The sequence below is a fragment of the Oreochromis aureus genome, linkage group 1 (genome assembly GCF_013358895.1).
Source record: "Oreochromis aureus strain Israel breed Guangdong linkage group 1, ZZ_aureus, whole genome shotgun sequence".
NCBI lineage: Eukaryota > Metazoa > Chordata > Actinopteri > Cichliformes > Cichlidae > Oreochromis > Oreochromis aureus.
Genome location: NC_052942.1, coordinates 27,412,461 through 27,428,279, shown reverse-complemented (window position 1 = coordinate 27,428,279; position 15,819 = coordinate 27,412,461). Strand labels below are relative to the sequence as shown.

General features: G+C 39.5%; 1 protein-coding gene across 1 annotated transcript in view; it reads right to left on the bottom strand.

The window, feature by feature from the left end:
* Positions 1-8,344: 8,344 nt before the first annotated feature.
* Positions 8,345-15,819, bottom strand: part of LOC120440099 (centromere protein F-like) — a 40,960-nt gene continuing 33,485 nt past the window's right edge. Inside the window, exons 6-7 of the mRNA XM_039611750.1 lie at positions 15,584-15,693; positions 8,345-8,622 (exon numbers count right to left, since the gene is read on the bottom strand). Of these exons, the coding sequence (XP_039467684.1) occupies positions 8,500-8,622; positions 15,584-15,693 (233 nt within the window). The 3' untranslated portion in view covers positions 8,345-8,499. The remainder of the gene's footprint in view (positions 8,623-15,583; positions 15,694-15,819) is intronic.

The window sequence follows — 15,819 nt, the reverse complement described above, 5'->3', positions numbered from 1 at the left end:
TGAAGAAGAATGTGACACCAGTGCACAAATTGAATTAATCACTGTGCCTTTAAGCAAGACAATGATCCCAACCACATGTCCACACAAGTCAAAGCCTGGTTAAGGAATTGGTCCAAGAATATCCTCGAGTGACCCTCTCAACAGTGTACTCTACCCATTAATAATATTAAGATCAGGGGCGTTCCCAGGGCTTTCAGGCACTTTTCAATTTTGCTTCAATGGTAAAAGATGTGGTCAACACCTTCTGAGGATTGAAGATATAAACAATACTTTACTTTTATTGCACAAAAGGACAAGAGGACGATGTTAAAATGTAAAATTGCATCCAAGAAAAAAAACAACTGCGTAATGCTGCTGACGCATTAGTTTTTCCTTCCCACTGTTGCCAAAGTGCTTGCACATAGGGGGTCATATGATTGTTGAGGTTCTCTCTGTTGTATTATTATAAAGCACCTTGAAGCGACTTGTTGTGATTTGTTGCTGTATAAATAAAATTGAATTAAAACATTCTCAGAAAGAGCACGCTAGCACAAAGCTAGTGAAAGACTCAGACTAATGTTGAAGTGTATGCTGACTCCAGTCCTGCAGCCAGAGCCTGAACTTCACCAGGTAACAAAGGCAACTAGAAAAGTTTGCATTTCCTGCGAAAATGCTGTGTGGATGCCTTAACGCTGAAGCTGTCTGCTGAAAAGCTGAAAACGATGAAAAGTTGCAAAAAGTTGTATGGTGGTGAAAAAAAAAAAAATGCCACCCTGAGCAGGATTCAAACCTGGCCCTCCTGGTCTCAAGGCGGCTATTCACTTCACTGAGCCAAAGTCATTCTGACATTTAATAGGTGGAGAGACTGACAATTTTGCTGAAATGAGCAGAAGCTGCTGAGAATTGTGCTGAGAAGAAGTGAAAAGGCTGAAAATTTTGCAGAAAAGAGGTGAATCAGCAGAATTTCTGCAGAAAAGAGGTAAAGAAGCAATAAGTTGCGCTGAAAAGAGATGAATCAGCAGAATTTCTGCTCAAAGGCGGCTATTCATTTCCCTGAGCCAAAGTCATTCTTACAAAGAAGAGGTGGAGAGACGGACAATTCTGCTGAAATGAGCAGAAGCTGCTGACAATTGTGCTGATAAGAGGTGAAAAGGCTGAAAATTTTGCAGAAAAGAGGTGAATCAGCAGAATTTCTGCAGAAAAAGAGCAAAGAAGCAGAAACTTGCGCTGAAAAGAGATGAATCAGCAGAGTTTCTGCTCAAAAGAGTTGTCTTTTTCTGAATACAGTCAAAAAGCTGGAATTTGTGCTGAAAAGGGGTGAAAAAATGAAAATTTTGCTGAAAAGGGGTGAAGAAGATGAAGAAGCTAAAGTATACTAAATCAAAGTATTTGTGCCAAAACATAGTGTTTCTGCCATATTGTGGTACTACTACATTACAACATGAATACGGATTAAAGATGAAAGAAACTGGCAACAAATTCCTCCACTACAAACCAGTCTGATACCACTTCTTTGCAGTGTTCACGTTTACTAAGGCACTACCCAAAAGGCGCCACAAGAGGGCACTCCAACACCAGAGATGAGGTGAATGAGCAGAATTTCTGCTGAAAAGAGGCAGAAGGTTCTGTATGTAGAAAAAGAAACACTGTTGAACCATGTGTGAAATAAATAAAGAAATGAAATGAAAGAACAACCTGGTTCTGCTCAAATTCACCAATCAGAGTTACTGCCTCAGTCTGCTTCATCAGGCTGTGTACTTGTTTCTGCCATGGAGCGTTAACAAGAATCTGAGGTCCATATTAGAAAAGCTGCTAAAATCATAAAACTTTGCAGAATTGTAATAAATTAGCAATATAAATTACAGGTCTGTGATAGTGTATAAATTTGTAGTGAAAAAAAAAAAAACGTGGACCAAGGTGGGATTGAACCCACGACCTTTGAGCTGCAGAGCCGTGTCATTACTGATTGCGCCACCTGGAAAGGGGGCGACGGTCTGAAAGACAGATACTTGGGCAGTCAGAAAATAGATCGCGGTGAGAGGCGAAAAACGCCGTTTTTTGGAGTTACAAAACGTCGTGTAACTCAAAACTTAGGAGGGCTAGCAGCATAATTCTTGTACTGGGTGAATCAGCGGACCACCTTGGTGTATTTTGACTGCGATTTTCATAGCTCTTTCTACCTCTGTCGCGGAGATATGACGAGAGAAGAAACGGCTTCATTTCCAGAGTTTGAAGACTGAGAGAAGGACAGATTTCCACCCCTCAAACAAACGTAATTCATTGCTCAACGGTAAGATAATTGTAAAAACTGCTTCCACTGTGAGTGTCAGCAGTGTCTGAAGATATATTGGCACAAGCCTCATGTCCTAGCTTTGCTTTATTAAGGAGATATGGCGATTTGAAAATGCCTCCCGTTTCAGAATTTCAGCTCTGAATTTCAAAACCTCCCCATAGACTTTGAATGGGGAGTATTGAGACCTTGTGTCACTTCGAGGCAAATTGCGAAAAAACGGTAAATCTCACAATAAAGATAGTGACATTGTCTGAAAGCCAGCAAAAATACCTACGTTTTGATGTATAATTTGTGGGGGTTGAGTGGAAATTGAGCGAGTAGCAAGAAGTTGTTCGGACATGAAGAGAAAATTCAGAACGGACCAGCACTCACTCTGAGTTAATTGCACAGAATTGTGGAAGTTTCCCATTCATTTCAATGGGACAAATTAAAGGAAAAAAGTGTAATATTTTAAAAAGTATAATAGTAATAAACACCAAAAGTCATAGCAGTCATTAGCAGAAAGAGCAGAACAGTTTAGAGTTTGAACGGAGAAAATCGGCTGAAAACTGAAGCAGTAGTTAAGTGCCAAAAAACGGAGCAACTAGAAGAATAAAGATAAAGAACTAGAAAAATTTGCATTTCCTGCGAAAATGCTGTGTGGATGCCTTAACGCTGAAGTTGCCTGCTGAAAAGCTGAAAAAGATGAAAAGTTGCAAAAAGTTGTATGGTGGTGAAAAAAAAAAAATGTCACCCTGAGCAGGATTCGAACCTGGCCCTCCTAGTCTCAAGACAGCTACTTATCTCATTGACCCAACGTCACTCTCAATGACTCAAAGTCATTCTCATACAGAAGAGGTGGAGAGATGAACAATTCTGCTGAAATGAGCAGAAGCTGCTGAAAATTGTGCTGATAAGAGGAGAAAAGGCTGAAAATTTTGCAGAAAAGAGGTGAATCAGCAGAATTTCTGCTGAAAAGAGTTTTTCCTGAAAAACAGCTGAGATTTGTGCTAATAAGAGGTGAAAAGGCTGAAAATTTTGCAAAAGAGGTGAATAAGCAGAATTTGGGCTGAAAAGAGGTGAAAATTCTGAAAATTCTGCTGAAAAGAGGTCAATCAGCAGAATTTCTGCTGAAAAGAGGTTTTTGCTGAAAACGGCTGAAAAAGCTGAAATTTGTGTTGAAAAGAGTTAAAAAAAAAAAAAAAAAAAAAAAGTTTAACTGTTAAATGAAAGAAATGTTGCCATAAGCGGGATTTGAACCAGGGCCTCCCAGTCTGAGAACGGGTGCTCATCTCACTGAGCTAAAACACAGCTCAACCAGGCAAGGAAAACTAGTGACCCCATTGATAATGTGGCAGAAATGGGCAAAAAATATTGCATAAAAAATTCAATATCTCAAAAAGTATAGAAGTTATGAGCACCAAAAGTCATAGCAGGAAAGAGCAGAAAGAGCAGAATTTTTTAAGATTTGAACGGTGAAAATAGCACATAAACTGAGGGAGTAGTTAAGTGCCAAAAAACATACGGAAGCAACCAGAATAAAGTACCAGAAAAATTTGCATTTCCTGCAAAAATGCTGTGTGGATGCCTTAACACTGAAGCTGTCTGCTGAAAAGCTGAAAAAGATGAAAAGTTGCAAAAAGTTGTATGGTGGTGAAGAAACTGAAAATTCTGCTGAAAACAAGTGAAGGAGAGATTTTTGCTTAAAAGTGGTAAAAAGCAAAAAAAAAAATTCTGAAAACACCTGAGATTTGTACTAATAAGAGGTGAAAAGGCTGAAAATTTTGCAGAAGAGGTGAATAAGCAGAATTTTCAGCAGAATTCTGCTGAAAAGATGTTTTTGCTGAAAATAGCTGAAAAAGCTGGGATTTGTGCTGAAAAAAAAATGTTGCCGTGAGCAGAATTCGAACCCAGCCCTCTTGGTCTCAAGGCAGCTACTTATCTCTCTGAGCCGAACTCATTCTCCCAAAGAAGAGGTGGAGAGACTGACACTTTTGCTGAAATGAGCAGGAGCTGCTGAGAATTGTGCTGATAAGAGGTGAAAAGGCTGAAAATTTTGCAGAAAAGAGGTGAATCAGCAGAATTTTTGCTGAAAAGAGGTAAAGAAGCAGAAAGTTGCGCTGAAAAGAGGTGAATGAGCAGAATTTCTGCTCAAAAGAGGTTTTTTTCTGAAAACAGCTTAGATTTGTGCTAATAACAGGTGAAAAGGCTGAAAATTTTGCAGAAGAGGTGATAAGCAGAAGTTGGGCTGAAAAGAGGTGAAAATTCTGAAAATTCTGCTGAAAAGAGTTCAATCAGCAGAAATTCTGCTGATTGAACTCTTTTCAGCAGAATTTTCAGAATTTTCTGCAGAACTCTTTTCAGAATTCTGCTGAAAAGAGGTTTTTGCTGAAAACAGCAGAAAAAGCTGGGATTTGTGCTGAAAAGTGGTGAAAAAACTGAAAATTTTGCTGAAAAGGGGTGAAAAAGCTGAAATTGAGTTAAAAAAGTTTAACTGTTAACTGAAAGAAATGTTGCCATAAGCGGGATTTGAACCCGGGCCTCCCAGTCTGAGAACGGCTGCTTATCTCACTGAGCTAAAACACAGCTCAACCGGGCAAGGAAAACTAGTGACCCCACTGGTAATGTGGCAGAAATGGGCAAAAAATATTGCATAAAAAATTCAATATTTCAAAAAGTATAGAAGTTATGATTACCAAAAGATATAGCACCCATTAGCAGAAACAGCAGAATTTTTTAAAGTTTGAACGGAGAAAATCGGCTGAAAACTGAGGGAGTAGTTAACGTCCAAAAAACGTACGGAAGCAACTAGAATAAAGTATAAAGAACTAGAAAAATTTGCATTTCCTGCGAAAATGCTGTGTGGATGCCTTAATGCTGAAGCTGTCTGCTCAAAAACTGAAAAAGATGAAAAGTTGCAAAAAGTTGTATGGTGGTGAAAAAACAAACAAACATTGGCCTGAGCAAGATTCGAACCTGGCCCTCCAAGTCTCAAGGCAGCCACTCATCTCGCTGAGCTAAACTCACTCTGACAAAGAAGAGGTGGAGAGACGGACCATTCTGCTGAAATGAGCAGAAGCTGCTGAGAATTGTGCTGATAAGAGGAGAAAAGGCTGAAAATTTTGCAGAAAAGAGGTGAATCAGCAGAATTTCTGCTGAAAAGAGGTAAAGAAGCAGAAAGTTGCGCTGAAAAGACATGAATCAGCAGAATTTTTTGCTCAAAAGTGTTTTTTCTGAAAACAGCTGAGATTTGTGCTAATAAGAGGTGAAAGGGCTGAAAATTTTGCAGAAGAGGTGAATAAGCAGAATTTGGCCTTAAAAGAGGTGAAAATTCTGCTGAAAAGAGTTCAATCAGCAGAATTTCTGCTGAAAAGAGTTCTGCAGAACTCTTTTCAGAATTCTGCTGAAAAGAGGTTTTTGCTGAAAACAGCAGAAAAAGCTGGGATTTGTGCTGATAAGTGGTGAAAAAACTGAAAATTTTGCTGAAAAGGGGTGAAAAAGCTGAAATTGAGTTAAAAAAGTTTAACTGTTAACTGAAAGAAATGTTGCCATAAGCGGGATTTGAACCCCGGCCTCCCAGTCTGAGAACGGATGCTCATTTTACTGAGCTAAAACACAGCGCAACCGGGCAAGGAAAACTAGTGACCAGACTGATAATGTGGCAGAAATGGGCAAAAAATATTGCATAAAAAAATCAATATCTCAAAAAGTATAGAACTTATGATTACCAAAAGATATAGCGCACATTAGCAGAAAGAGCAGAATTTTTTTAAGTTTGAATGGAGAAAATAGCATGAAAACTGAGGGAGTAGTTAAGCGCCAAAAAACGTACGGAAGCAACTAGAATAAAGTAGAATAAAGAATAAAGAGAAACAGGAACTCAATAGTGTGGAAGCCCTTTTAGGGCATCCACACAATAAAGAATAAAGAGAAACAGGAACTCAATAGTGTGGAAGCCCTTTTAGGGCATCCACACAATGATTACTTGTAGCAATTGGTTGGTTCAAAAATTCCTGAACATTTTTGCAATTGTTGTCTTGGTGTTATGAAATCAATGTGATAATAAAGGAGAGGTGTAGGCTGTGAAACTACATGCATAATCCTTTGTGAAACACAGAATGACCAAATTTCACAGAGCTGACTGGCAGAAGGTTTGTTCCCCAGAAGACTTCTTCCAATCATAACTATCACCCACTGATGGCCATTAAAAAAGGAAAGCAGGTTTAAAGCACTCCCCTGTTTGGTTAATTTTTCAGAACTGGAAGCTATGTCCATCTTCTGCACTGTCTGTGGTCTAAATTTGCAGCACACTTTGGCTGGTCATGATCCAATTCTACCCTGGTAAATAGTATTCGGTATATTTGTGGCTGAAATCAGAAGTCACCTGAACACTGCAGACGCCGTAGAAGCCATGATATCGTGATCATTGCCAAACTTCTTAATTCATAATTTTATTGGGGGGTTATATTGGTTGAGTCTGATTATTGGGGGGGCGGGGGTGTTCATAACCCCCCTAACCCCCCTCGAAATTACGCCCCTGAAGGCATACCATGAGGATCCTGGTCTCAAAGTGATTTCTAGACTGTACAAGGGTCTACAAGAGGCTAAGAATTTGAATACAATCTACATTAAACAAAAATGGGAAAGAGAAACAAATATGGTAATCTCAAATGACACTTGGTATCAGCAATGTGCTTCTCAGTGGAGAATCTCTAGCTCTAATATATGGAGATGTTTTTGCTGGAAGAGTCTTTGTAGATTTTTTATTACACCTGCACAACATAAGTAAACATAATTCTAACTCCTCCAGCTGCTGGAGAAACTGTGGGGCCCAAGGAGTAAAGCACCCCCACTTGTTTTGGTCCTGTCCATTGATAAACACCTTTTGGGTTTCGATTCACTCTGTTACAGACTATTCTCAGTATGCAACTTCCCTTTAACTGGGATGAACTATTGTTTGGATATTTATACTCCGTAAACATGGATAAAGTGACCAAGCTGTTATATGGCATTTTGATTCTGGCTGCCCGAAAGACTATCACTAAGAAATGGCTAAGTGTTAAAATTCCATCACTAAATGACTGGCATGAGGCTGTGTATGGGTTGTTTAAAATAGAAAACATTTCATTCTCCAACAGATTTCAATATGACACATTTGATAGGATTTGGGATAAATGGAAACATTTTTTCAAGGTGACCCGAATTTGTTTGAACCTCTGTAATCCTGTATATGTTAAATGGTTGGTACACCCGTTTGCTTACTTTTGTTTATTTTTGTTCATACAGGTTGTTTTATTTGATGTTCCTTATTTTAAAAAAATATATATATTTTTGTCTTTGGTGAATTCTAAATTTTATTTTATTTTTTTATGTGAGGGGGCATCCTGCACTGACTGGTATTCTTCACAATCCTGTAGACCTACCTACATTGTGACTGGTTCAGGTTCCCCACCCTGTGGTAGCACAGTGTATTGTGTGTACTCTGGTCATGTTACCCTTAACTGATCGAAAAACTGCTGCAACATTCATGAGATCACACAAGTCAAGCAGTAAAAATGATTTAATAAAAAAGCCATTATGCATTACTAACTATTTACACTGGTCAATAAGACCTAAGTCTAAAAAACAGAAACAAAGATTATTAAGCAAGAAAAGGAGTCAAAAACCTGTTTTCATATTTGTTCTAATTTTGTAATAGAAAATCTAGAAAATCTTAGCTGCCTCTGGCATTCAGCTTTTTACAAGACAGATCAATGAAACATATGCATTTACTATAGATGTAGCATTTAGAATAATAACAGACAAAACAATATTTATCTACAACCATAAAGAACAGTACAAAAGAAAATAAGTAGGTTCTACGAGAAAACTGTTAGGAAGATAAAAAAGGGAAGAAGATATGACAGGAATAAACATTTCTACAAAGACAATCAGTGCATGTGTACATATTAAACTGCCTCGACACCTTACTGGAGTTAGTGCTTTGTTTTCTTGAGCAACCTGAAGAGAACAACACCTAGAGGGTAATTTAATGTTATAAAGTTCTGGCAGAAAAACATTTCCCAGCAAATGCGACTCACAGCCCATAAACCCAAAAAGAAAAGTGCATTTTAGGAAGGAGTATACTTTTAAAATAAGCGTGTCTTTAAAGATCCGTGTACCTTTACAAACATGGATCGTTAACATTTTGTGACGTACATGTGTGTGTTTCTAAGTGGAAGGCTGTGTGCGTGCAAGTCCAGGCTGATCTACTGAACGTGACAGTTGTCTCCTTGCTGTGTTTGTTCTCTTAGTTGTTTTTCTGGTGTCTTGTTGGCAGTGTCCGTTGCCATAGCAGCAGAGGGACTCTGCAGAGGTATGGGCCCCAAACCCTGAGGGGGAAAAAAAAAGTAGATAACAGATGAAAGAGTGAATAAGTGAATCAGAAAGTAGGATTTATGCTGCAGGACGATTCCATGAAAAACAAGCGAGTGCCTCCCATTTGTGTGTTAAAAGTGATTAGACTGAAAATTATTGACAGAGAAAGAATCAAAAGTTAGAAGGCACAGGGATCAAAACGTAAAGGAGACTTTTATATGTTATAACTTATTTTGAGCAGCCACCTATCCCAATGGTGGCATCACCATATGGAGAAGTACTTTTTTTTTTTTTTTTTTTTTAAACACTTTATTTGTAGTTTTCCAATTGTCATATATAGCATTCTTATTATTTTACAAATAACCACAAAATAACAATCCCCGCAAATCATAAAGACAGATAATACCAAGACAGGAAAAGGGAAACAAACAAACAGAAAAACAACAACAACAACAAAAAAAAAAAAAAAAAAAAGAAAGAAGGGGGGGGGGGGCGGTGCACCTCTCAATTGCTTTTACAGGACTGTTCTAGGGCAAACAAAAACATTCAAGATTCCAGTTCCAGACCAGGTAGATTGTTAACAGAGGGTCCCATGTTGTGTGGAATTTGCCGATGGATCCGTTGAGAGTATATCTGATTTTTTCCAGTTTGACATTTTGCATAACATCCCTTATCCAGTGGTGGTGTGAAGGAGCAGTAGGAGACTTCCATTTAAATAAAATCAGGCGTCTCGCTAATAATGACAAAAAGGCAATGACCCTCTGTAAATGGGCAGGGGGAACAGAAGACGCAATACCAGAGAAACAACCAAAAATTGCCACCAAGGGGGAAGGCGAGATGTTATAAGCATAGGCTTTAGAGATGACTTCAAAAAATGATGACCAGAAAGGAGCAATTTTCGGACAGGACCAAAACATATGAAGGGAAGTAGCTGGAGCCTGTTTGCATCTATCACATGATGGGTCTATGTTCGGAAATATTTTTGCTAGTTTAGCTTTTGAAAAATGTAACCTATGTAACACTTTGAATTGTATTAGGGAGTGTCTTGAACATATAGAAGACGAATGGACCCTGGTAAGAGCCATATCCCACTCTTCGTCAGACAGCTGGGCACCCAAATCATTTTCCCACTGTTCTCGAATGTACGAAATAGAGAAGTTACAACTGTCCATGATATGGGAGTAAATAAACGATATTCTGCCTTTTTTCATCTCATTGACTCTTAGTATAGAATCCAAACAGGAAGGAGGGGGGAGAGTAGGAAAATTAGCAACCTTTTTACGTATAAAATCTCTGATTTGCAAGTATCGCAAAAAATGGTTATTAGTCAGACCAAATTTTCTAGATAGCTGTTCAAAGCTAGCAAACGTATCATTAATATACAGATCCTCAATACTGTGAATGCCCCTGTTGTGGCAAATTTTGAAGCCATTGTCCATTAAGGATGGTTGAAAAAGATGGTTATGGATTATTGGAGAGAAAATAGAAACACTCTGAATACCCAGATGTTTTTTAAACTGATTTACAATGCGTAGCGATTGAGTAACAATTATGTTATCTTTAACATTATTAACTAGAGGTGGTAGGGGTGCGCAGAGTAAAGCTGGGAGAGAATACGGCCTGCTTGTGACCCTTTCAATCTGTAGCCATGCAGGGATCTGATCATTCCAGTCTTTTAGCCATAGAGACATGGTACTGAGATTCGCCGCCCAATAATATGTGCGCAGGTTTGGCAGTGAGAGCCCACCTATATTTTTAGGTCTTTCCATAAATTCTTTTCTTATACGAGGTGGTTTATTATTCCATATAAATGAAGACACCATTCGGTTAAATGATATAAAAAAAGACTGTGGTATGTAAACAGGTAACGCCTGAAATAAGTATAGAAATTTTGGCACAATATTCATCTTTACAGAGCTGGCTCTCCCAATGAGAGATAATGGTAAAATAGACCATCTTTTAACATCTTGTTTGCACTGTTCCAATAGAGGGGTGAGGTTACTTTTAAACAGACTATAATAGGATTTGGTGACTTCTACACCCAGATATGTAAAGGACTCGGTAGACAACTTAAATGGCAGATTGGGGTATTCTCCTGCATTATTACCAATGGGGAAGTATTCACTTTTAGTTAAATTCAGTTTGTATCCAGATATGCTTCCAAATTCCTGTAGGACTCTGAGGATTTCAGGGGTAGATATGATTGGATTTGTTACATATAACAACAAATCGTCCGCATACAGTGAGACAGTGTGAGTTGTGCCACCACGCGAGATACCTTGTATACTATTATTGCTTCTAAGAGCTATTGCAAGTGGCTCTATGGCTAAAACAAAAAGTAATGGACTCACTGGATCCCCCTGCTTGGTCCCTCTGTGAAGAGGAAAAGGTTCTGATGAGATACCGTTGGTATAGACTGAAGCAGTCGGATTAGTGTAAATGAGCTTGATACAATGAATAAAGTTAGGACCAAAACCAAACCTCCAAAGTGTATGAAAAAGATAATCCCACTCTATCCGATCAAACGCCTTTTCAGCGTCAAGTGATATTACTGCTTCTGGGGATGGAGTATCAGCCTCAGTATAGATGATATCAAACAATCGTCTCAGGTTAAAATAGGATTGTCTACCCTGGACAAACCCAGTCTGGTCCCCCGAAATAATATGAGGAAGAATTTTCTCAAGTCGGAGTGCAATGGCTTTTGAGAACACTTTGCCATCACAGTTTGTTAAGCTGATTGGCCTATAAGATGAGCAATCTCGGGGGTCCTTGTTCTTCTTTAATAAGAGTGTAATAGATGCCTGCCGAAGCGTAGGTGGGAGAATGTTATTCTCTATTGCTTCTGTGTAAACCAAGAGAAGGAGAGGGGCCAGCTTGTCCATAAATTTCTTATAAAAATCAGTTGGAAACCCGTCCGGACCAGGGGCTTTTCCACTCTGAAGAGACATTATTGCATTTTTAATTTCTTCCAGTGTCAGACTTTGTTCCAATTGTTCTTTCAAGTCAGAGTCTATTATAGGAATATTCAGATTGGAAAAAAAAGAGTCAAACTTATTTTGAGCTGGTGCTGAATCTGAGGAATATAATTTAGCATAAAACTCTCTAAAATAGTTGTTAATAGCTTGATGATCCTCAGTTGACGAGCCATCCGATAAGAGAAGTTGTGAAATAACACGGGATGCTGCTTTTTGGCGGAGCTGGCTAGCTAACAATTTGGACGGTTTATCTCCCTCTTCATACAACCTACTACGGGATTTTAAAATGAGCTTCTCTGCTCGGGCAGTAGTTAATAGATCAATTTCAGTTTGTAAGGCCACTCTCCTCTTAATCAAACCAGGGGTCGGAGAACCAGATATGAGTCCATCCAGGGTCTTGACTTCTAAGGATAACTCCTCAATCTTCTTATACTGCTTCTTCCTCATATAAGCAGAACGAGAGATAATCTGTCCCCTCAGATACGCTTTAAGCGTCTCCCAGAGGGTCGAAGCTGAAATGCCATCCGTCCTATTTACCTGTAGAAAAAAATCTATTTGTTCTGTAATGAACTTCACAGAGTCTGAATCAGCCAATAGGAGTGGGTCCAGCTGCCATGTCCGCTTTGTCCTCAGAGTCGGAAGAGTTACCTTAATACTAACCGGGGCATGATCAGAAATGACGATTGGGTCATATTTACAGTCTGTAATAGCACTCAGTAAGTAGGGGTCAACCAGAAAAAAAATCTATCCTAGAAAATGACTTATGCACATTAGAATAAAACGAATACTCCCTTTTAGTGGGATATTTAAATCTCCAGGGGTCTACAAGTTTATGTGCCTCTACGAATGACTGAATTGTTTGCACAGATTTAGATGGTCTTAGTAAAGAGTGGGAAGAGCGATCCCAAACAGAATCCATTACCAGGTTGTAATCCCCAGACATAACCAAATGATAACTATCCAGATTGGGAATGGAGCTTAGCATCTTTTTATAAAAGTTCTCGTCATCAAAGTTTGGACCGTAAATGTTGACCAACACTAGGCGAAGTTGAGACAGCTCTCCCACAACCATTACATATCTGCCATTAGGGTCCAAGATTGTATCTGATACGATGAAAGGAATTTTTCTATGGATGAGTATAGCCACTCCTCGGCCTTTACAATTAAATTGTGAATGAAACATTTGGCCCACCCATTCTTTGTGAATTTTAGACTGATCACAATTCCTCAGGTGGGTTTCCTGTAGGAAGGCAATACCAACCCCAAGATGTTGTAGATGAGAAAGGACCCTTTTTCTCTTGATTGCCTGGTTCATACCCTTCACATTCCAACTTATAATTTTTACGTCAGCATTATCTGGGACAAAGTCCAATTTACTCTTCGCCAGAGCTATGTAATTCAAAAATATAGATGTTTGCCCAAGTGAAACAATAAGAAAGCACAGTAGGTGCACACAGTAAATACAAAACAAATGCCACACCAAAACAACACATAAACGGGCCTTAAAAAGGCTACCCCTCCCAAAAAACTTCAAACTTTTGCAAACCTGCATTTGCGTGCTGCCCGCAATAAGGGATACATTTTTAAACCATTAATGAACCTCTCCAACAGGGTATCAAACAAACTATAACGCCCTTTCATAATTTGAAAAAGAGAAAAAAAAAAAAAAAAAAAAAAAAGGGCAATAATATCAGTAACGAAGAAAAAAAAATAAATAAATAAAAGAAAAAAAAAGTTGAACATCTAGGAAGGTGTTCATGAGTGGCATTACGTGTTGTCTGTATTCACACCATCAAATATAAAACGTTCATTGCCACTATGACCAATGATAATGGAACACAATGAGAGTAAAGAAATACTCAAAATAGGACAGAGTAGCCATGTCTAATGATGCCACCTTGTGTGAAGTGATTTTCAACGTAATCAAGCCAATCGTTACCATTACCTCAGTCACCAGTCTCTGCAGGGTGCGAGGCGGGGCGTTCGTTGTCAACAGTGATATTATTATTAATGTAGGTCAGCGCCTCTGCAGGGTCGGTAAACCTCACGCGTTTCCCGTTGTGTGTGAACTGCAGAGTGGCTGGGTAGAAGAGACCGAACTTGACCTTTGCAGCATGGAGCTTCCTTTTGGACTCGGAGAAGGCTGCGCGTCGTTTGTTGACTTCTGGGCTGTAGTCAGGAAATATGTGGAATCTCGATCCGTTGAATAGGAGCGGGCCCTTCTGTCTGGCGAGGCGCAGGATCAGCTCTCTGGTTTGGAAGTGGTGGAGTCTGACAATGAACGGACGTGATCTGTTGTCGCCATCTACTGGTTTAGGAGCCAAACTCCTGTGGGCTCTATCCACCGATGGCGGCCTCTCGAAGTTGTTCTCACCAAGCACATCAAAGAGTAGTTTGGCGATGAATTCCGTTGGTCGTGGGCCTTCCGCATTCTCTGGTATCCCCACAATGCGTATATTCTGCCGTCTGGTGTAGTTTTCCAAGTACGCCACCTTCTCTCTTAAAACCTCATTCTCTTTAGCTAGCGAGGATTGGGAGGTCTCCATGCTGCTCAGTCTCTTGTCGAACTCATTCAGTCCTTCCTCCATGTCAGTAAGACGTTGGCCGTACCCACTCAGGATTGAATGTAGAGAAGCAATAGATGCCCGGTTCTCCTCCCGAAACGAGTCGATAGAGGCTTGTACCGCCGTAACCGCATTCGCTAGCGCATCCATGCTGTTAGCGTTAGCATCTGTTTCTGTACTGGCCGAGGAGTTTGAATCACCGCGCGTTGTGGCTTTCCCACCCTGTCGTTTGGGCGGTTTAGGAGGCATTCATCCACTCAGGATGATAAAGTCACCTACTAAATGTTCAAACGAAGTTCAGTCGGCTACGAGGTGCAGAATGAATTAATTTAATATATTAAAGCGGGAGCTGGGGAAGACACGTCTACTCACTACTCATGCTCACGCGCGCCCCAGAAGTACTTTTAACCGCAAAAGCACTTTTTAGAAGTTCTGACTTATTACAATGCATGCTTCTATTACTGTGTCGCTGACATAAAATGGGTGCAGATTTGTTTAAAACTATGATATTGCCCACGACAGTGGTTACAGTAGAAATTGTGCTATAATGAAAATGTGTTTTCAAATGGTTACTCTTTGAATGGGTGTAAAATTGATTTGGTTGCATTTTTTAAAAGAGCTTGAAAATGTTTTTCAGTTATGAGCTGAAAGTACTGGAAAAAAAAATTATCTGAATAAAAAAAGCACCAAATGTCATCCCAATCCTTCAAGGGGCTATAACTCAGTAAATTTCCATAATATGAAGGTAAAATTTGACATGGCCTCATTAAACATACCAAATATATTAAGGGTGGGAACTTAATTCAGATTCAGTTGATTTCATATGGTATGACCCTCGAGTCACACTTCAGTTACTCTGATACTGTGGTGTACAGCAGAGGTTCAGTAAAGCAGAGGAAATCCTTTTGTTTTTAACAATTTGACCTGAAATCTCTACAGTCTTTTAAACTCCTGCTGCTTCACTGACCTGACGTGACAACAACTTGTAGGGGACGAGGGGGGCCGGACATTCTGTGGACATATTAGGGGCCACTGCAACCTAAATTATACACATAGTGACCCTTGGTGGAAGATTCTTGTTTCTCCCACTCTGACCTCCCTGTCCACTTTCTTGGATGCCAATGATGTCAGTAGAAATGATACACCAAGTTTAAATTAGCTTTTTTTAAAAGTCCATCATTACATTTTGTTCTTTATTAACTGTGACATCCACACTGAACCTAAAAGTTCGGCTGATGTCCGACAACTAGAGGTTCTTACAGCTCCTCACAGATAATAAGCTGCAGTGCCGAACACTTTTCACATGATTTATCACATTATTCAACTTCGCCCATTGAGAGTATGGCTTGTGAAACTAGCTAAAGGAAACAAGTAGCAAAAACAGAGCACTGCGCTGCGTCTGTAAAAAAACATAGATAAATTCCTGCATTACTCACCTTGCCATCAGATGCAGTTTGTTTGGCAGCCAGTCGAGGGCTGCAGCGCCTCACTGTGGTTCTCCTGATGATGAAAGGACTGGCCTCCCCCAGAGGAATATCAGCAAACCCTAAGGAACAAATAATGATTTTATTTCACTGCACAGAGAATAAATGTATGCATGAATATTGATTTTTGTTTCTTTTGTGTAACTGCACCTGTGCTTACTCAGCTAATTGAAAGAGACACACACATG